The sequence below is a fragment of the Panulirus ornatus genome, chromosome 2 (genome assembly GCF_036320965.1).
Source record: "Panulirus ornatus isolate Po-2019 chromosome 2, ASM3632096v1, whole genome shotgun sequence".
Taxonomy (NCBI): domain Eukaryota; kingdom Metazoa; phylum Arthropoda; class Malacostraca; order Decapoda; family Palinuridae; genus Panulirus; species Panulirus ornatus.
This window is the reverse complement of record NC_092225.1, coordinates 53,784,082-53,807,658: the sequence shown is the minus strand read 5'-3', so window position 1 is coordinate 53,807,658 and position 23,577 is coordinate 53,784,082. Positions and strand designations below refer to the sequence as shown.

The 23,577-nt window shown below is 41.8% G+C and overlaps 1 protein-coding gene across 1 annotated transcript in view; it reads right to left on the bottom strand.

Annotated features, from left to right (window-relative positions):
* egg (SET domain bifurcated histone lysine methyltransferase eggless) overlaps positions 1–23,577 on the bottom strand; it is a 245,646-nt gene that overhangs the window by 8,913 nt on the left and 213,156 nt on the right. The window contains exons 20-21 of the mRNA XM_071675984.1: positions 18,039–18,221; positions 9,667–9,924 (exon numbers count right to left, since the gene is read on the bottom strand). Coding sequence (XP_071532085.1) covers positions 9,667–9,924; positions 18,039–18,221 — 441 coding nt within the window. The remainder of the gene's footprint in view (positions 1–9,666; positions 9,925–18,038; positions 18,222–23,577) is intronic.

The following is a 23,577-nucleotide window of genomic DNA, read 5'->3' as shown; positions in this document are numbered from 1 at the left end:
CTTGCATGTTCAGGCCCCGATTGCTCAAAATCTTTTTCACTCCATCCTTCCTCCTCCAATTTGGTCTCCCACTTTTCCTCGTTCCTTCCACCTCTGACACATATATCCTCTTTGCCAATCTTTCCTCACTCATTCTCTCCATACGACCAAACCATTTCAATACACCCTCTTCTGCTTTCTCAACCACACTCTTTTTATTACCACACATCTCTCTTACCCTTTCATTACTTACTCGATCAAACCACCTCACACTACATATTGTCCTCAAACATCTCATTTCCAACACATCCACCCTCCTCAACACAACCCTATCTATCGCCCATGCCTCACAACCATATAACATTGTTGGAACCACTATTCCTTCAAACATACCCATTTTTGCTCTCCAAGATAACGTTCTCACATTCCACACATTCTTCAAGGCTCCCAGAACCTTAGACCCCTACCCTATCCTGTGACTCACTTCTGCTTCCACGGTTCCGTCCATTGCCAAATCTAAAATGTTATCTAATATCTAAAACACTTCACTTCCTCCAGTTTTTCTCCATTTAAACTTACTTCCCAACTGACTTGTCCCTCAACTCTACTGAACCTAATAACCATGCTCTTCTTCACATTTACTCTCAGCTTTCTTCTTTCACACACTTTACCAAAGTCAGTCACCCACTTCTGCAGTTTCTCACATGAATCAGCCACCAGCAATGTATCATCAGCAAACAACAACTGACTCACTTCCCAAGCCCTTTCATCCACAACATACTGCATTCACCTTCGTAACAACCCCTTCCATAAACATGTTAAACAACCATGGAGACATCACGCACCCTGCCGCAAACCTACATTCACTGGAAACCAATCACTTTCCTCTCTTCCTACTCGTACACATGCCTTACTTCCTTGATAAAATGTTTCACTGCTTCTAGCAACATACCTCCCACACCATATATTCTTAATACCTTCCACAGAGCATCTCTATCAACTCTATCATATGCCTTCTCCAAATCCATAAATCCTACATACAAATCCATCTGCTTTTCTATGTATTTCTCACATACATTCTTCAAAGCAAACATCTGATCCACACAGCCTCTACCACTTCTGAAACCACACTGCTCCTCCCCAATCTGATGGTCTGTACATACCTTTACCCTCTCAATCAACACCCTCCAATATAACTTCCCAGGAATACTCAACAAACTTCTACCTCTGTAATTGGAACACTCACCTTTATCCCCTTTGCCTTTGTACAATGGCACTATACATGCATTCCACCAATCCTCAGGCACTTCACCATGAAAACCATACATACATTGAATATCCTCACCAACCAGTCAACAACACAGTCACCCACTTTCTTAATAAATTCTACTGCAATGCTATCCAAACCCGCTGCTTTGCCGGCCTTCATCTTCAGCAAAGCTTGCATTTTAACTTTCTAAAAGGGAAAACAGAAGGAGTCATGCGAGGAGTGCTCATCCTCCTCGAAGGCTCAGATTGGGGTGTCTTAATGTGAGTGGATGTAACCAAGATGAGAAATAGGTAGTAGGTTTGAGGAAAGGAACCTGTGACTCACTTCTGCTTCCATGTTCATATATATTATTTATCTTTATTTTGCTTTGTCGCTGTCTCCCGCGTCAGCAAGGTAGCACAAGGAAACAGACAAAAGAATGGCCTAACCCACCCACATACACATGTATATACATACATGTCCGCACATGCAAATATACATACCTATACATCTCAATGTATACATATATATATACACACACAGACATATACATATATACACATGTACATCATTCATACTGTCTGCCTTTATTCATTCCCATTGCCACCCCACCACACATGAAATAAAAACCCCCTCCCCCCTCATGTGCGTGAGGAAGCGCTAAGAAAAAGACAACAAAGGCCCCATTCGTTCACACTCAGTCTCTAGCTGTCATGTAATAATGCACCGAAAACACAGCTCCCTTTCCACATCCAGGCCCCACACAACTTTCCATGGTTTACTCCAGACGCTTCACATGCCCTGGTTCAATCCATTGACAGCACGTCGACCCCAGTATACCACATCATTCCAATTCACTCTATTCCTTGCACGCCTTTCACCCTTCTGCATGTTCAGGCCCCAATCACTCTAAATCTTTTTCACTCCATCTTTCCACCTCCAATTTGGTCTCCCACTTCTCCTCGTTCCCTCCACCTCCGACACATATATCCTCTTGGTCAATCTTTCTTCACTCATTCTCTCCATGTGACCAAACGATTTCAAAACACCCTCTTCTGCTCTCTCAACTACATTCTTTTTATTACCACACATCTCTCTTACCCTATTATTACTTACTCAATCGAACCACCTCACACCACATATTGTCCTCAAACATCTCATTTCCAGCACATTCACCCTCCTCTGCACAACTCTATCTATAGCCCACACCTCACAACCATATAACATTGTGGGAACCACTATTCCTTCCAATATATCCATTTTTGCTTTCCATCACATCCACCCTCCTCCACACAACCCTATCCATAGCCCATGCCTCGCAACCATATAATAGGAATATTTTTTTATTATTTTTTTTTATTATACTTTGTCGCTGTCTCCCGCGTTTGCGAGGTAGCGCAAGGAAACAGACGAAAGAAATGGCCCAACCCCCCCCCATACACATGTATATACATACGTCCACACACGCAAATATACATACCTACACAGCTTTCCATGGTTTACCCCAGACGCTTCACATGCCCTGCTTCAATCCACTGACAGCACGTCAACCCCGGTATACCACATCGCTCCAATTCACTCTATTCCTTGCCCTCCTTTCACCCTCCTGCATGTTCAGGCCCCGATCACACAAAATCTTTTTCACTCCATCTTTCCACCTCCAATTTGGTCTCCCTCTTCTCCTCGTTCCCTTCACCTCCGACACATATATCCTCTTGGTCAATCTTTCCTCACTCATCCTCTCCATGTGCCCAAACCACTTCAAAACACCCTCTTCTGCTCTCTCAACCACGCTCTTTTTATTTCCACACATCTCTCTTACCCTTACGTTACTCACTCGATCAAACCACCTCACACCACACATTGTCCTCAAACATCTCATTTCCAGCACATCCATCCTCCTGCGCACAACTCTATCCATAGCCCACGCCTCGCAACCATACAACATTGTTGGAACCACTATTCCTTCAAACATACCCATTTTTGCTTTCCGAGATAATGTTCTCGACTTCCACACATTCTTTAAGGCCCCCAGGATTTTCGCCCCCTCCCCCACCCTATGATCCACTTCCGCTTCCATGGTTCCATCCGCTGCCAGATCCACTCCCAGATATCTAAAACACTTTACTTCCTCCAGTTTTTCTCCATTCAAACTCACCTCCCAATTGACTTGACCCTCAACCCTACTGTACCTAATAACCTTGCTCTTATTCACATTTACTCTTAACTTTCTTCTTCCACACACTTTTCCAAACTCAGTCACCAGCTTCTGCAGTTTCTCACATGAATCAGCCACCAGCGCTGTATCATCAGCGAACAACAACTGACTCACTTCCCAAGCTCTCTCATCCCCAACAGACTTCATACTTGCCCCTCTTTCCAAAACTCTTGCATTTACCTCCCTAACAACCCCATCCATAAACAAATTAAACAACCATGGAGACATCACACACCCCTGCCGCAAACCTACATTCACTGAGAAGCAATCACTTTCCTCTCTTCCTACACGTAAACATATATATATATATTTTTTTTTTTTTTTTTTCATACTATTCGCTATTTCCCGCGATAGCGAGGTAGCGTTAAGAACAGAGGACTGGGCCTTTGAGGGAATATCCTCACCTGGACCCCTCCTCTGTTCCTTCCCTTGGAAAAAAAAAAAAACGAGAGGGGAGGATTTCCAGCCCCCCGCTCCCTTCCCTTTTAGTCGCCTTCTACGACACGCAGGGAATACGTGGGAAGTATTCTTTCTCCCCTATCCCCAGGGATATATATATATACATATATATATATATGTATATATATTCTATTCTATTATACTTTGTCGGTCTCCCGCATTAGCGAGGTAGTGAAAGGAAACAGACAAAAGAATGGCCCAACCCACTCACATACACATGTATATACATACACGCCCACACACGGACATATACATACCTATACATTTCAATGTATATATACATATAAATACACAGACAAATACATATATACACATGTACATATTCATACTTGCTGCCCTCAGCCATTCCCATCGCCACCACACCACACATGAAATGGCACCCCCCTCCCCCCGAACGCACACAAGATAGCATTAGGAAAAGACAACAAAGGCCACATTCGTTCACACTCAATCTCTAGCTGTCATGTGCAATGCACCGAAACCACAGCTCCCTTTCTGCATCTAGGCGCCACAAAACTTTCCATTGGTTATCCCAGACACTTCACATGCCATCGTTCAATACATAGAAGCAGAAGTGAGTACAGGGTGGGGGAGGGGGCAAAAGTTCTGGGAGCATTGAAGAATGTGTGGAAGGTGAGAACATTATCTTGGAAAGCAAAAATGGGTATGTTTCAAGGAATAGTATAGTTCCAACATTGTTATATGGTTGCGAGGCATGGGCTATAGATAGGGTTGTGTGGAGGAGGGTGGATGTGATGGAAATGAGATGTTTGAGGACAATATGTGGTTTGATCGAGAAAGCAATGAGAGGGTAAGAAAGATTTTTTTTTTTTTTATTTTGCTTTGTCGCTGTCTCCCGCGTTTGCGAGGTAGCGCAAGGAAACAGACGAAAGAAATGGCCCAACCCACCCCCATACACAATGTACACACACACACACGCCCACACATGCAAATATACATACCTATACATCTCAATGTACACATATATATACACACACAGACACATACATATATACCCATGCACACAATTCACACTGTCTGCCCTTATTCATTCCCATCGCCACCTCGCCACACATGGAATACCATCCCCCTCCCCCCTCATGTGTGCGAGGTAGCACTAGGAAAAGACAACAAAGGCCCCATTCGTTCACACTCAGTCTCCAGCTGTCACGCAATAATGCCCGAAACCATAGCTCCCTTTCCACATCCAGACCTCACACAACTTTCCATGGTTTACCCCAGACGCTTCACATGCCCTGATTCAATCCACTGACAGCACGTCAACCCCGGTATACCACATCGATCCAATTCACTCTATTCCTTGCCCTCCTTTCACCCTCCTGCATGTTCAGGCCCCAATCACACAAAATCTTTTTCACTCCATCTTTCCACCTCCAATTTGGTCTCCCACTTCTCGTTCCCTCCACCTTGGACACATATATCCTCTTGGTCAATCTTTCCTCACTCATTCTCTCCATGTGACCAAACCATTTCAAAACACCCTCTTCTGCTCTCTCAACCACGCTCTTTTTATTTCCACACATCTCTCTTACCCTTACATTACTTACTCGATCAAACCACCTCACACCACACATTGTCCTCAAACATCTCATTTCCAGCACATCCACCCTCCTGCGCACTACTCTATCCATAGCCTACGCCTCGCAACCATACAACATTGTTGGAACCACTATTCCTTCAAACATACCCATTTTTGCTTTCCGAGATAATGTTCTCGACTTCCACACATTCTTCAAGGCTCCCAGGATTTTCATCCCCTCCCCCACCCTATGATTCACTTCCGCTTCCATGGTTCCATCCGCTGCTAGATCCACTCCCAGATATCTAAAACACTTTACTTCCTCCAGTTTTTCTCCATTCAAACTCACCTCCCAACTGACTTGACCCTCAACCCTACTGTACCAAATAACCTTGCTCTTATTCACATTTACTCTTAACTTTCTTCTTTCACACACTTTTCCAAACTCAGTCACCAGCTTCTGCAGTTTCTCACATGAATCAGCCACCAGCGCTGTATCATCAGCGAACAACAACTGACTCACTTCCCAAGCTCTCTCATCCACAACAGACTTCATACTTGCCCCTCTTTCCAAAACTCTTGCATTCACCTCCATAACAACCCCATCCATAAACAAATCAAACAACCATGGAGACATCACGCACCCCTGCCGCAAACCTACATTCACTGAGAACTAATCACTTTCCTCTCTCCCTACACGTACACATGCCTTACATCCTCGATAAAAACTTTTCACTGCTTCTAACAACTTGCCTTCCACACCATATATTCTTAATACCTTCCACAGAGCATCTCTATCAACTCTATCATATGCCTTCTCCAGATCCATAAATGCTACATACAAATTCATTTGCTTTTCTAAGTATTTCTCACATACATTCTTCAAAGCAAACACCTGATCCACACATCCTCCACCACTTCTGAAACCACACTGCTCTTTCCCAATCTGATGCTCTGTACATGCCTTCACCCTCTCAATCAATACCCTCCCATATAATTTACCAGGAATACTCAACAAACTTATACCTCTGTAATTTGAGCACTCACTCTTATCCCCTTTGCCTTTGTACAATGGCACTATGCACGCATTCCGCCAATCCTCAGGCACCTCACCATGAGTCATACATACATTAAATAACCTTACCAACCAGTCAACAATACAGTCACCCCCTTTTTTAATAAATTCCACTGCAATACCATCCAAACCTGCTGCCTTGCCGGCTTTCATCTTCCGCAAAGCTTTTACTACCTCTTCTCTGTTTACCAAATAAAAAGAGTGTTGTTGAGAGAGCAGAAGACAGTGTATTGAAATGGTTTGCTCACATGGAGAGAATGAGTGAGGAAAGATTGACAAAGAGGATATATGTGTCAGAGGTGGAAGGAACGAGAAGTGGGAGACCAAATTGGAGAGAGAGAGAGAGAGAGAGAGAGAGAGAGAGAGAGAGAGAGAGAGAGAGAGAGAGAGAGAGAGAGAGAGAGAGAGAGAGAGAGAGAGAGAGAGAGGAGAGGAGAGGAGAGGAGAGGAGAGGAGAGGAGAGGAGAGAGAGAAGGCAGCGACATGAAGGGCAAAGTTCAGTACTGAGTTTAATGTATGTACCATCTACAAGGATCAATCTGTAGAATAATGGGGATGTTGTATTATTCATATCTAAAATATACATAAACAGAGCAAATTCTACTATTTTCCATAAACAAGTACAAAAAATAAGGTGAATTATCAAGTTATTCTTAAGATAGTGATGATACTGTATTACACACAGATAAAATGACATAACATACTGTATTCTACTATTTGCTGTAAACTAGTAATAATATGTTAATATGTTTGATCGAGTAAGTAATGAAAGGGTAAGAGAGATAAGTGATAATAAAAAGAGTGTGGTTGAGAGAGCAGAAGAGGGTGTATTGAAATGGTTTGGTCACATGGAGAGAATGAGTGAGGAAAGATTTACAAAGAGGATATATGTGTGTCAGAGGTGGAAGGAAGAAAAAGTGGGAGACCAAACGGAAGGGGAAGGAAGGAGTAAAAAAGATTTTGAGCAATCAGGGCCTGAATATACAGGAGGGTGAAAGGCATGCAAGGAATAAAGTGAATTGGAATGATGTGGTATACCAAGGTCGACGTGCTGTCAATGGAATGAACCAGGGCATATGAAGTGTCTAGGGTAAACCGTGGAAAGTTTTGTGAGGCCTGGATGTGGAAAGGGAACTGTGGTTTCGGTGCATTACACATGACAGCTAGAGACTGAGTGTGAACAAATGTGGCCTTTGTTGTCTCATCCTAGCACTACCTCGTGCATGCGTGGGAGGAGGGGGGTACCATTTTTTGTGTGGCGGGGTGGCGACGGGAATGGATGAAGGCAGCAAGTATGAATATGTACATGTGTATATATGTATATGTTTGCATATGTATATGTATGTATACACTGAAATGTAGAGGTATGTATATGTGCATGTGAGGGCGTGTATGCATATACATGTGTATGTGGGTGGGTTGGACCATTCTTTCATCTGTTTCCTTGTGCTACCTCGCTAATGCGGAAGACAGCAACAAAGTATAATAAATACATAATATGTGTGTGTGTGTGTGTGTGTGTGTGTGTGTGTGTATGTGTGTTTTTTTGTGTATATGTGTGTGTGTGTGTGTGTGTGTGTGTGTGTGTGTGTGTGTGTGTGTGTGTGAGTGAGTGAGTGAGTGAGTGAGTGAGTGAGTGAGTGAGTGAGTGAGTGAGTGAGTGAGTGAGTGAGTGTGTGTGTGTGTGTGTGTGTGTGTGTGTGTGTGTGTGTACAAAAATAAGATGAATTATGAAATCATTCTCAAGATAGTGATGATACTGTATTACACACAGATAAAATGACATAACCATACTGTGTTCTACTATTTGCTGTAAACTAGTAATATGTTAATATATCAATATGTCTGATCAAGTAAGTAACGAAAGGGTAAGAGAGATGTGTGGTAATAAAAAGAGTGTGGTTGAGAGTAGAAAAGGGTGTATTGAAATGGTCTGGTCACATGGAGAGAATGAGTGAGGAAAGATTGACAAAGAGGATATATGTGTCAGAGGTGGAGAAAAGAAGGAGAAGTGGAAGACCAAATTGGAGGTGGAAGGATGGAGTGAAAAAGATTTTGAGCGATTGGGGCTTGAACATACAGGAGGGTGAAAGGCATGCAAGGAATAAAACAAATTGGAATGATGTGGTATACTAGGGTCGACATGCTGACAATGGATTGAACCAGGGCATGTGAAGCATCTGGGGCAAACCATGGAAAGTTTTGTTGAGCCTGGATGTGGAAAGGAAGCTGTGGTTTTGGTACATAACGCATGACAGCTAGAGACAGTGTGAATAAATGTGACCTTTGTTGTCTTTTCCTTTGTTGTCATCAGCTGCGGAATATTTCGCCACCCGTACTGGACATGTCGCTGCAGGCTTACCAGAGGGAGGGTGATCTACGCAGTTTGTGTAACTGTTCCTCCAACCAATCAGAATGTAACTGAAGCTCATAGCCAATCAAAGTGTAAGGTTGTATAGCTAGCAGGGAACGCTTATATACCCATGACACCCGCTGAGTCTCCCTCTTTCTAGCCCAGCGAGGTAAGTGGTCCACCCCTGCTGTAAGTCCTGCTGTGTTGTAAGCCTGTAAGCCCTGCTGTGCTATAAGCCCGTTACTCGAGTGTTGTGATGTAAGCCCGTTATAATTATCAGTGTAATGTTATCGAAGAACTGCCTTAGAGGAAAGAGAACTCCTGGCTTGAAATCTTATCTGGAATGTTAAGTCATGTACGAATGTTATCTCAAATTCAATGTTAACTCTTATGTTCAGTGTTAACGTAATGTTTCATCTTGATTTATGTGCCTATCTTTGTACACTTGAATTCTTTAATTATAAGTAGATTTAGTGTAATGCTGGTCTTTAATTCAATCCCATAACTTTATTATTGCGTTATCCTAAGTTGTGCAACTTGACAAATCTATAACGTCCTTGCAAGACAAGGAACAGTAGTATTTGTAACATATGTTACTGGCGACCTTGCCTGAATAAGTGTTGAATTCGTAACAATATGCATGATGCATGTGTATGCAGGTGGGTTGGGCCATTCTTTCGTCTGTTTCCTTGTGCTACCTTGCAAACATGGTAGACAGTGACTAAGTATAATAAATAATAAATAAATACTTTCTTTCAAACAGCAAGTTTCATACTCTGAATAATCTCCTCACCTGCTTCTTCTTCTCCTTCATCTGATTGATCTCCTGAAGTCTCTGAACTTTCTGAGCCCTCTTTCTTGTCAACATCCTTTGGTACATCAGTCTTTTTTTCTTTCTTCTCATCTTCCTTCTCACTGTCTTTCTTGTCCTCTGTTTCTCCTTCCTTTTCACTGTTGTTTTTTCCATTAGTTACATCTTTCATCTTGGTTGACTTTTTTGCATCTTCATCAGAAGCTGCAGCTGAGCCTGATCCACTACCATCTTCCTTGCCTACAAAAGAAATCAATGGCATATCTAAGTATTGTATACAATCTTATACATACACAAACATTATGAGCCTATGTATCCATCCTTACAATGCAAAAAATGTAGTCAAGAGCATAATACATAAGAAAATGATAATAAGGTGATTTTTTTTATTTTCAATGAAAATACTTTCTCAATAGTTTTAATGTCTTGATATTAGGAAAAAAGACTATCTTATTAAGTTCCAAGACATTCATGGATTCATATCATCGGACTGCAAGCTAAAAGAGAGGAAGTATATTCTCAATGCAACTCTACAGGATATATAATCTAATCAGTTGGGGAAATGCTATTTAACTTCATCAATATTCATTTCTGCTGTGCAGTGCAATATATTCCAGCATATATTTTGAGAGGTGATTTTGAATGGAGAAAAACTGGAGGAAGTGAAGTGTTTTAGATATCTGGGAGTGGATCTGGCAGCGGATGGAACCATGGAAGCGGAAGTGGATCATAGGGTGGGGGAGGGGGCGAAAATCCTGGGGGCCTTGAAGAATGTGTGGAAGTCGAGAACATTATCTCGGAAAGCAAAAATGAGTATGTTTGAAGGAATAGTGGTTCCAACAATGGTGTATGGTTGCGAGGCGTCGGCTATGGATAGAGTTGTGCGCAGGAGGATGGATGTGCTGGAAATGAGATGTTTGAGGACAATGTGTGGTGTGAGGTGGTTTGATCGAGTGAGTAACGTAAGGGTAAGAGAGATGTGTGGAAATAAAAAGAGAGTGGTTGAGAGAGCAGAAGAGGGTGTTTTGAAGTGGTTTGGGCACATGGAGAGGATGAGTGAGGAAAGATTGACCAAGAGGATATATGTGTCGGAGGTGGAGGGAACGAGGAGAAGTGGGAGACCAAATTGGAGGTGGAAAGATGGAGTGAAAAAGATTTTGTGTGATCGGGGCCTGAACATGCAGGAGGGTGAAAGGAGGGCAAGGAATAGAGTGAATTGGAGTGATGTGGTATACCGGGGTTGACGTGCTGTCAGTGGATTGAAGCAGGGCATGTGAAGCGTCTGGGGTAAACCATGGAAAGCTGTGTAGATATGTATATTTGCGTGTGTCGACGTATGTATATACATGTGTATGGGGGGGTTTGGGCCATTTTTTTCGTCTGTTTCCTTTCGCTACCTCGCAAACGCGGGAGACAGCGACAAAGTATAATAAATAAAAAAATATAATATTTTGAGAGAGCAGAAGGTGTGTTGAAATGTTTTGGACATATGGAATGAGTGAGTGAGGAGTGGTTGACAAAGAGGATATATGTGTCAGAGGTGGAAGGAACAAGGAGAAGTAGGAGACCAAAGTGGAGGTGGAAGGACGGAGTGACAAAAATTTTGAGCGATCGGGGTCTGAATCTGTGGGAGGGTGAAAGGCATGCTCTGAACACAGTGAGTTCGAACGATGTGGTACACTGAGGTTGATGTGCTGTCAACAGATTGAACCAGGGCATGTGAAATGCCTGGGATAAACCATGGAAAGGTCTGTGGGGCCTGGATGTGGATAAGGAGCTGTGGTTTTGGTGCATTACACATGACAGCTTGAGACAGTGTGAGCGGACGTGACTTTTTCATCAGTTTCCTGGCACTACCTCACTGAAGCAGGGGTGGTGATGCTGTTTCCAGTGAGGTGGTGGGGTGGGGCCAGGAATAGATGAAGTGAGCAAGTATGAATATGTATATGTTAAATGCTGTCAAATGCAAGGCATGTAAAGATATATACACAGACCAGACCAGAAAAACTGTAATGGATAGGCGTTACTGGCAGAGTCATGCAGTACATGAGGATGGCCACAAAACTGTGATTGATTAACACTGTCATGAAAATGATCACCTAATAGATCTTGAAAATCCCATTATTCTATGCCCCTCTGCTGATAATGCCACATGCAAGGTCACTGAATCTGTCTTAATTACTAATACTAAGAACTTTGATTTGTTCCCAGGCAACTTTAAAACCTCTCCTAGCATCAACCAAATGACTATGAGAGAACTGACAAAACATAATATAAAAAAATGTTTTTCAAGACAAACCCAGCTACCCAGGTCAACCCCCAAAACGTGACCCCCATTAATCACTCTCCCTTTAAATGGTTACTACCAGACAAAGCAGAGAGTAGTTGGTTTGTACTGGTTGGTGCTAAATGGCAATACTTTGGTGTGATGTTAGGATTCAAATAACTTTGTGAAGTACTGAAGATAGGGGTGAAAGAATACTTCCCATGCATTCCCGCATGTCATAGAAAGTGACTAAAGGGGAAGGGAGCGAGGGGGCTAGAAATCCTCCCCTCCTCGTATTTTAACTTTCTAAAAGGGGAAACAGAAGAAGGAGTCATGTGTGGAGTGCTCATCCTCCTCGAAGACTTAGATTGGTGTCTAAATGTGTGTGAATGTAACCAAGAAAAAAAAGGAGAGATAGGTAGTATGTTTGAGGAAAGGAACCTGGATGTTTTGCCTCTGAGTGAAATGAAGCTTAAGGGTAAAGGGAAGGAAAATGTGGCAGTTGAGGGTATAATTGGTGTACATGGGGTGTTCATTGTTGTAAATGGAAACGAAGAGCGTGTAGATTCGTGTGCTGAAAAAAGACTGGTGATTGGTAATAAATGGTTTAAAAAGAGGGATATACATAAGAATACATATGTAAGAAGGAGAGATGGCCAGAGAGCAGTATTGGATTATGAGTTAATTGATAGGGATGTGAAAGAGAGAATTTTGGATGTCAATGTGGTGAGAGGGGCAACTGGAGGGATGTCTGATTATTATCTTGTGGAGTCAAAGGTGAAGATTTGTAGAGGTTTTCAGAAAAGAAGAGAGAATGTTTGGGTGAAGAGAGTGGTGATAGTAAGTGAGCTTGGAAAGGAGACTTAAGTGAGGAAGTACCAGGAGAGACTGAGTGCAGAATGGAAAAAGGTGAGAGCAAATGACATAAGGGGAGTGGGGGAGGAATGGGATGTATGAAGGGAAGCAGTGATGGCTTGTGCAAAAGATGCTTGTGGCATGAGAAGCGTGGGAGGTGGGAAGATTAGAAAGGGTAGTGAGTAGTGAGATAAAGAAGTAAGATCATTAGTGAAAGAGAATAGAGAGGCGTTTGGAAAAATTTTTGCAGGAAGTAGTGCAAATGACTGGGAGATGTATAAAAGAAAGAGGCAGGAGGTCAAGAGAAAGGTGCAAGAGGTGAAAGAGAGGGCAAATGAGAGTTGGGGTGAGAGAGTATCATTAAATTTTAGGGAGAATAAAAAGATGTTTTGGAAGGAAGTAAATAAAGTGCATAAGACAAGAGAACAAATGGGAACAGTAAGTGCAGTCATTAGTAGGGGATAATTTGCACTACAAACAGTTGGGGTATGTCATAGATTGCCTCACTTTATCATGATAACTGTTAAGTGAGGAGGCATGGCATGAAAAAACAAAGAAATTACAGTAAGTGTTGAGAGATTATGGCTCTGATGATGATAAAAAACACCTATGATGCAATGTACAAAGTATGGATAATTCAGGCATCTGAATGTGTACAAGTAGAAAGAGGGGAGAGTGATTGGTTCCCAGTGAGGGTCGGTCTGCGTAAGGGGTGAGTGATGTCCCCATGGTTGTTTAATTTGATTATAGATGGGGTGGTTAGGGAGGTAAATGCAAGAGTTCTGGAGAGAGGGGTGAGTATGTAGTCTGTCGGAGATAAGAGAGCCTGGGAAGCAAGTCAGCTGTTGTTCACCAATGATACACCACTAGTGGCTGATTCGAGTGAAAAACTGCAGAAATAGGTGACTGAATTTGGAAAAGTGTGTGAAAGGAGAAAGTTGAGAGTAAATGTGAATAAGAGCAAGGTTATTAGGTTCAGTAGGGTTGAGGGACAAGTCAACTGGGATGTAAGTCTGAATGGAGAAAAACTGGAGGAAGCGAAGTGTTCTAGATATCTGGGAGTGGACTTAGCAGCAGATGGAACCATGGAAGTGGAAGCAAGTCACAGGGTGGGGGAGGGGGCGAAGGGTCCTGGGAGTGATGAAGAATGTGTGGAAGGAGAGAATGCTATCCTGGGGAGGAAAAAATGGGTGTTTGAAGCAATAGTAGTTCCAACAATGTTAAGAGGCTGTGAGGAGGGTGGATGTGTTGGAAATGAAATGTTGGAGGACAATATGTGGTAAAAGGTGATTTGATTGAGTAAGTAATGAAAGAGTAAGAGAGATGTGTGGAATAAAAAGAGTGCGGTTGAGAGAGCAGAAGAGGTTGTGTTGAAAAGGTTTGGACATATGGAGAGAATGAGTGAGGAAAGACTGACAAAGAGGATATATGTGTCAGAGGTGGAGGGAATAAGGAGAAGCATGAGACCAAACTGGAGGGTGGAAAGATGGAGTGAAAAAGATTTTGAGCGATTGGAGCCTGAACATAAAGAAGGTGTGCAAGGAATAGAGCGAATTGGAATGATGTGGTATACCTGGGTTGATGTGCTGCCAATGGAGTGAAGCAGGGCATGTGAAGTGTCTGGGATAAACCATGGAAAGGTGTGTGGGGCATGGATGTGGATAGGAACTGTGGTTTCAGTGCATTGCACATAACAGCTAGAGACTGAGTGTGAACCTTGTAGCTTAAAATAGATGGTGGCTAATATTCATGTAAATATTGCAATTACCTGACAAATAATGCACCCAAAGTTCTAACATTCACCCATGACACCTTTGCCTAACTGAAAGGAATAAGCAAAGGAACCATACAATCTCCTGGCACTTACATTCTATCTATCTATATCTGACACCTTTCCAACTGGAACTCCCTCAAGGGGATGGCCACAGCAATAGAGTCTCCATAACTAGTGAGCTCCAGTGCAGCTTCTTAGCCTTTAGTGCCTCATCCTTAATAGGCTACAGGCAAAGGGCAAGTCTAGCGTAGTGTTTGAAGGGGCTCCTACCTAATGTTCCTACTGACTACTACTTAATGTATCTACCTAATGCTCCTGCCTAAATATTCCTACTTACTACTTCCATCTATTGCTCCCTCCATTTCACCAAAAGACAGGGATAGTGCATAACAGGGAAATCTAGAATTATGAAGACAAACCTGTGCAAGTTATGTGTTATGTGATGGGGAGAGATTGATGTTTGTGAACAGAATGCCAGTAACCCACATGAAGGTGAGGCAGAAAGAAAAGACAGCTACCTGGGTCAAAGGAGTTCAACTTGACAACCACTGAAGTGTTAGCTCACTACAAAGCCATCACTAAGCCTCCTGATACCCAAGCAGGTAGTACTGGTAATATATATCCCTGGTCGTTGGCTGCCAACCAACTACTACTGTATTTCTTATATAGTTCTCTGTCTGTGATCTAGTTCAATTACACCTACTAACCTAAGGGTCCTAGCTAGCTCATCCTTAAGAAACTGCATTCTAAATCACATACCATTTGATTAATGATGAATCAATACTTCACAGTCAAAAGAAATTTATAAACTTATACAATTACAATGAATAGAAGCCACATACCTTGATTATATATGATCTAAGAATTAACCTGAACCCCTAACAAAGGTGTTATGAGTTCTTTGGCGTTTATAACACAGATACAATACAGAGGGGTATGTGAGAAAAAAGTGAAAACGTGAAAGGATTGAGAAGAATAGCACAACTCAAGAATTATCAATTTCAGTAAAGGATTATACTGAGAAAATAAAAAGTGGGGAGGCAGAGTAATAAAGGCATGCAAAAGGGATGGATGGAAAAAACACCAACAAGCATGTATTTTTGGGAATGTGGGTGCTACTAAACATTTTCGGTCTATAAAATGGGGTATGAATTAACTTAAAATTGTGCAACTTGATATCATGAACCACCAATAAAGTACAAATCAACTCAAAGTTGTGCATCATGCTATAATGAACCAGCTGGCCAATCCTTAGCCCATGCTCTGTAACAAATTTGTGCACTTCAACTAGAAGGCTGGAAAACAATCGGTATATGCTTGCTTCACAGACTTTGATAAAACTAATACAATGTGCAACACAGCAACATATGCACCACAAGTCATGGCAGCAGACTGACCATTAACAACTCAGGGAATAAAGAATAATGACAGTTAAGCTTCTTTGTGTTTTCAACCTACACAAGCAGCACTCAAATTATGGTGGTGAAGGAGGTGCACTAAATAAGCATAATGATGAAGATTTGCGGCAACAACTGAGCTTGGAGAAGAATGCAAACAAGCAAGCTAACTAGATGTGAAGAAAGGTATAATGGATAGAAACTGAAAGTTAATGCCCCCAATCTAACAAGAAAAAGCACTGTGCAATGACCCAAATCTTGTTTTATGATAACCATTTAAAGGGCATTTACAATCTCTAAAAGATGGAAATACCTTGAGATTACACCTACACTGCAGCTACAGCATTACTATGTCTGAATTACCTCCAACACCTAAAATATGATAAGGTCTATATCATTGGTCCATAACCTCTGTGAACAAGTTAGCCATTTCACTAGCAAATATTCAGTGATCAGCCACAACAGCCACACATGGTAATCATGCAATATCAATCAAAAACTACTTCAAAATAAAAATAAAATGAGCAGAGTAAGAATGGATGGAGGGTTGAGTAAAAGTTTCAGTACACATGTGGGTGTTAGGCAGGACTGTGTGATGTTATCATGGCTTTTTAATATATATATATATATGGATGGGGTGATCAGAGATTAGGAAGCAAAACTTGGGAAAGAGATTGCAAAGATGGAATGTGGGGGTGTGATATGGTGGCTAGTAACAAACCTGTCTGCAGATGATACAGTGTTGTTTGCTGAGAATGAAGAGGAATTGCAGAAGGTTGTAAGTGGGTTGTATGTGTGTAAGCAAAGGTGATTGAAGGTAAATGCGAGTAAAAGAAGTGTAATTGTTGTTAGACAGGAAACAGAGTGAAAGTATGGATTTTACTAAACCCTATACAGTGACAAAAGAAGGTGCATTAAACTGTGTTATAGATATAGGGAGAGAAAGGCTAGATGTGAAAGAATTTAAGTATTTAGGAGCTATCTTGGGTAAGTTTGGTTATACGAAAGGAGAGATGAGGGAGAGAGCAGTACAAGGTAGAAGAGTCATTGGATTCCTGAAGTCACTTAATAACAAAATGAGAGGAAGAGGCATAGGTATGGAAGCAAAGAAACAATTAGGGACAGCATACTCTTCCCATCCCTGACCAATGCAGCCAAAACATGGACATGGAATAAGCCACAGAGGTCAAGAATCCAGGCTGTGGAAGTGAGCTACTTGAAAGGAGCATTTAGTAGGACTAGATGGAATGAAGAAATACATGATGGGGTGTATGAGGGATTTGGTACGGCAGAGAATGCAGAGGGAGTTGGTGAAATCATAATACTTTGAGGTGGTTTGGGCATGTGGAAACAATAAAAGATGGGGATTTTACAAGGAGATTGTATGATAGCATGATTGAAGGGGTTACTGTGAAAGGAAGGCCACTGTGACAAGGGGAGATAGACTGGAAGAGTACTGTTGGGAGAGAAATGGTGGAATAATGCATGAAACAGTGTATGTGAAGGAGGCATGTAAGGTCTGGGATAAGTGGAGACTCTTTCATGGAAGCTCCTGGAGGGAATAGGCATCATAGATATAGAGAGATATCTATACATAGATACAAATGCAGGGACATTGTAAATTAAGACAAGCAGAACAAAAACTGAACCAGCAAATGCAAGGAAAAGGCAACATGAAACTGTCTCTTTCTCAATACCATACAAGGTATAATAAGTATGGGATGATGAAGAGCTGAAAACAATCATCATAATACCATAACACAATTCTTTCAAAATTAATCTCCCTTCTCACTTGTCTTTCCATTCTTTACTCATCTATGATTCTTGTTTACCCAAAAAAACAATCAATCAAGTTAAACTTGTCACCTTCTCAAGCTTGCTGGCCACACATGACATAATTGAACATTGTTCTTCTGGCTGCATGTGGTTCAAAAAATGACGGTGGTGGACCCATTATCTATAATATGACAAACAAACATGCAAATTCTAATAAACAATCTCTCTCTTAAAGAGAATGAAACAGAAGCTAAGAGAAGGTAACAATTACCTGTGAAACACTTACTAGCATCTGATAACAATCCTTTCTTGCGTTTGGCTGCACGTTCTTGAAGACGAGCAGACTTTTCCCTTTTTGTAACACCAAGCTTTTTCATATGTGATGGTTGATTGAAATCATGATCCTCCTCAGGGTTGTCTACTTCATTTTCACTGTAAAAGCCATCACTCTCATTGGAGTCTGATGTACCTGTGAATGTATTACCTATAATGAATTCTTCATTAATGATCAAATTAAGATGGATATCCAAAATATCTTTAAAGCTCAGAAAGGCAGATTATTAATGACTACATCATGCGTACTATAAGTCAGCAGAACATTTTTGAAACACAAACTTCTTTTCCTGAACCTAACCAAGGTATGACAAGGTCAGCAGGCTTTGTGCATTCTTAAAAAACCTGACTCTATCATATTAATTGGAGGAAGTTTTTCATGAATATGTAAGGGGGTGAGGGGGCATGGGAAGTGAGTCAGCTGTTGTTTGCTGATGACAAAGCATTGGCAGTAGATTTGAGTTAGGAACCGCAGACATTGGTGACTGAGTTTGGAAGAGTGTATGAAAGGAGGAAACTGAGTAAATATGAATCAACACAAAGTTATTAGATCTAGTAAGGATAGAGGGAAGGTTAGCTGGGTTGTGAGCTTTACTGGAGAGACTTTGGAAGAAGTGCATTGTTTTAGATACCTGAGAATGGACACAGTAGTGAATGAACCTTATAAGCAGAAGTGAGTCGTACAGTGGGTGAGTGGCAATGGTTCTGAGAGCACTGAGGAATGTGTGAAAAGGGAGGTCGTTACTGTATGGATGCAAGTCATAGGCTATGGAAAAAAAAGTCCAAAGGAAAGTAAAGGTGTTGGAAATTAAGTGTTTCAGGACAATATGCAGTGTGAGGTAGTTTGAGAAAGTAAGTAATAAAATGGTAAGAGAGGTGTAGTAATAAGAAGAGTGTGGTTAAGAAAGCTGAATAAGGTATGCTGAAATGTTGTGGACATAAGGATAGAATGAACAAGGAGAAGCTGATAAAGAATATACAGTAAACCCTCGATTTAATAGACCCCGATATAATGGATTTCGGATTTAATGGAAAAAATAATAATCTCTTTTTTTTAATTTTCCAAAAGAAGGAACAGAGGGGGCCAGGTGAGGATATTCCAAAAAAGGCCCAGTCCTCTGGTCTTAACGCTACCTCGCTAACGCGGGAAATGGCTAATAGTTTAAAAAAAAAAAAAAAAAAAAAAAAAAAAAATATATATATATATATATATATATATATATATATATATATATATATATATATATATATATATATATATATATATATATATATAATCTTTTTTTTGCTTTGTTGCTGTCTCCCGCATTTGCGAGGTAGCGCAAGGAAACAGACGAAAGAAATGGCCCAACCCACCCCCATACACATGTATATACATACGTCCACTCACGCAAATATACATACCTACACAGCTTTCCATGGTTTACCCCAGTCGCTTCACATGCCCTGATTCAATCCACTGACAGCACGTCAACCCCGGTATACCACATTGATCCAATTCACTCTATTCCTTGCCCTCCTTTCACCCTCCACCATGTTCAGGCCCCGATCACACAAAATATTTTTCACTCCATCTTTCCACCTCCAATTTGGTCTCCCACTTCTCCTCGTTCCCTCCACCTCCGACACATATATCCTCTTGGTCAATCTTTCCTCACTCATTCTCTCCATGTGCCCAAACCATTTCAAAACACCCTCTTCTGCTCTCTCAACCACGCTCTTTTTATTTCCACATATCTCTCCTACCCTTACGTTACTTACTCGATCAAACCACCTCACACCACACATTGTCCTCAAACATCTAATTTCCAGCACATCCATCCTCCTGCGCACAACTCTATCCATAGCCCACACCTTGCAACCCTACATCATTGTTGGACCCACTATTCCTTCAAACATACCCATTTTTGCTTTCCAAGATAATGTTCTCGACTTCCACACATTCTTCAAGGCTCCCAGGATTTTCGCCCCCTCCCCCACCCTATGATCCACTTCCGCTTCCATGGTTCCATCCGCTGCCAGATCCACTCCCAGATATCTAAAACACTTTACTTCCTCCAGTTTTTCTCCATTCAAAACTTACCTCCCAATTGACTTGACCCTCAACCCTACTGTACCTAATTACCTTGCTCTTATTCACATTTACTCTTAACTTTCTTCTTTCACACACTTTACCAAACTCAGTTACCAGCTTCTGCAGTTTCTCACATGAATCAGCCACCAGCACTGTATCATCAGCGAACAACAACTGACTCACTTCCCAAGCTCTCTCATCCCCAACAGACTTCATACTTGCCCCTCTTTCCAAAACTCTTGCATTCATCTCCCTAACAACCCCATCCATAAACAAATTAAACAACCATGGAGACATCACACACCCCTGCCGCAAACCTACATTCACTGAGAACCAATCACTTTCCTCTCTTCCTACACGTACACATGCCTTACATCCTCGATAAAAACTTTTCACTGCTTCTAACAACTTGCCTCCCACACCATATATTCTTAATACCTTCCACAGAGCATCTCTATCAACTCTATCATATGCCTTCTCCAGATCCATAAATGCTACATACAAATCCATTTGCTTTTCTAAGTATTTCTCACATACATTCTTCAAAGCAAACACCTGATCCACACATCCTCTACCCCTTCTGAAACCACACTGCTCTTCCCCAATCTGATGCTCTGTACATGCCTTCACTCTCTCAATTAATACCCTCCCATATAATTTACCAGGAATACTCAACAAACTTATACCTCTGTAATTTGAGCACTCACTCTTATCCCCTTTGCCTTTGTACAATGGCACTATGCACACATTCCGCCAATCCTCAGGCACCTCACCATGAGACATACATACATTAAATAACCCCACCAACCACTCAATAAGACAGTCACCCCCTTTTTTAATAAATTCCACTGCAATACCATCCAAACCTGCTGCCTTGCCGGCCTTCATCTTCCGCAAAGCTTTTACTACCTCTTCTCTGTTTGCTAAATCATTTTCCCTAACCCTCTCACTTTGCACACCACCTCGACCAAAACACCCTATATCTGCCACTCTATCATCAAACACATTCAACAAACCTTCAAAATACTCACTCCATCTCCTTCTCACATCACCACTACTTGTTATCACCTCCCCATTTGCGCCCTTCACTGAAGTTCCCATTTGCTCCCTTGTCTTACGCACTTTATTTACCTCCTTCCAGAACATCTTTTGATTCTCCCTAAAATTTAATGATACTCTCTCACCCCAACTCTCATTTGCCCTCTTTTTCACCTCTTGCACCTTTCTCTTGACCTCCTGTCTCTTTCTTTTATACATCTCCCACTCAATTGCAATTTTTCCCTGCAAAAATCGTCCAAATGCCTCTCTCTTCTCTTTCACTAATAATCTTACTTCTTCATTCCACCACTCACTACCCTTTCTAATCAACCCACTTCCCACTCTTCTCATGCCACAAGCATCTTTTGTGCAATCCACCACTAATTCCCTAAATACATCCAATTCCTCCCCCACTCCCCTTATTTCCATTGTTCTCACCTTTTTCCATTCTGTACTCAGTCTCTCCTGGTACTTCCTCACACAAGTCTCCTTCCCAAGCTCACTTACTCTCACCACCCTCTTCACCCCAACATTCACTCTTCTTTTCTGAAAACCCATACAAATCTTATATTTATATATTTATATTTATTATACTTTGTCGCTGTCTCCCGCGTTTGCGAGGTAGCGCAAGGAAACAGACGAAAGAAATGGCCCAACCCACCCCCCATACACATGTATATACATACGTCCACACACGCAAATATACATACCTACACAGCTTTCCATGGTTTACCCCAGACGCTTCACATGCCTTGATTCAATCCACTGACAGCACGTCAACCCCGGTATACCACATCGCTCCAATTCACTCTATTCCTTGCCCTCCTTTCACCCTCCTGCATGTTCAGGCCCCGATCACACAAAATCTTTTTCACTCCATCTTTCCACCTCCAATTTGGTCTCCCTCTTCTCCTCGTTCCCTCCACCTCCGACACATATATCCTCTTGGTCAATCTTTCCTCACTCATTCTCTCCATGTGCCCAAACCACTTCAAAACACCCTCTTCTGCTCTCTCAACCACGCTCTTTTTATTTCCACACATCTCTCTTACCCTTACGTTACTCACTCGATCAAACCACCTCACACCACACATTGTCCTCAAACATCTCATTTCCAGCACATCCATCCTCCTGCGCACAACTCTATCCATAGCCCATGCCTCGCAACCATACAACATTGTTGGAACCCCTATTCCTTCAAACATACCCATTTTTGCTTTCCGAGATAATGTTCTCGACTTCCACACATTCTTCAAGGCCCCCAGAATTTTCGCCCCCTCCCCCACCCTATGATCCACTTCCGCTTCCATTGTTCCATCCACTGCCAGATCCACTCCCAGATATCTAAAACACTTCACTTCCTCCAGTTTTTCTCCATTCAAACTCACCTCCCAATTGACTTGACCCTCAACCCTACTGTACCTAATAACCTTGCTCTTATTCACATTTACTCTTAACTTTCTTCTTCCACACACTTTACCAAACTCAGTCACCAGCTTCTGCAGTTTCTCACATGAATCAGCCACCAGCGCTGTATCATCAGCGAACAACAACTGACTCACTTCCCAAGCTCTCTCATCCCCAACAGACGTCATACTTGCCCCTCTTTCCAAAACTCTTGAATTTACCTCCCTAACAACCCCATCCATAAACAAATTAAACAACCATGGAGACATCACACACCCCTGCCGCAAACCTACATTCACTGAGAACCAATCACTTTCCTCTCTTCCTACACGTACACATGCCTTACATCCTCGATAAAAACTTTTCACTGTTTCTAACAACTTTCCTCCCACACCATATATTCTTAATACCTTCCACAGAGCATCTCTATCAACTCTATCATATGCCTTCTCCAGATCCATAAATGCTACATACAAATCCATTTGCTTTTCTAAGTATTTCTCACATACATTCTTCAAAGCAAACACCTGATCCACACATCCTCTACCACTTCTGAAACCACACTGCTCTTCCCCAATCTGATGCTCTGTACATGCCTTCACCCTCTCAATCAATACCCTCCCATATAATTTACCAGGAATACTCAACAAACTTATACCTCTGTAATTTGAGCACTCACTCTTATCCCCTTTGCCTTTCTACAATGGCACTATGCACGCATTCTGCCAATCCTCAGGCACCTCACCATGAGTCATACATACATTAAATAACCTTACCAACCAGTCAACAATACAGTCACCCCCTTTTTTAATAAATTCCACTGCAATACCATCCAAACCTGCTGCCTTGCCGGCTTTCATCTTCCGCAAAGCTTTCACTACCTCTTCTCTGTTTACCAAATAATTTTCCCTAACCCTCTCACTTTGCACACCACCTCGACCAAAACATCCTATATCTGCCACTCTATCATTAA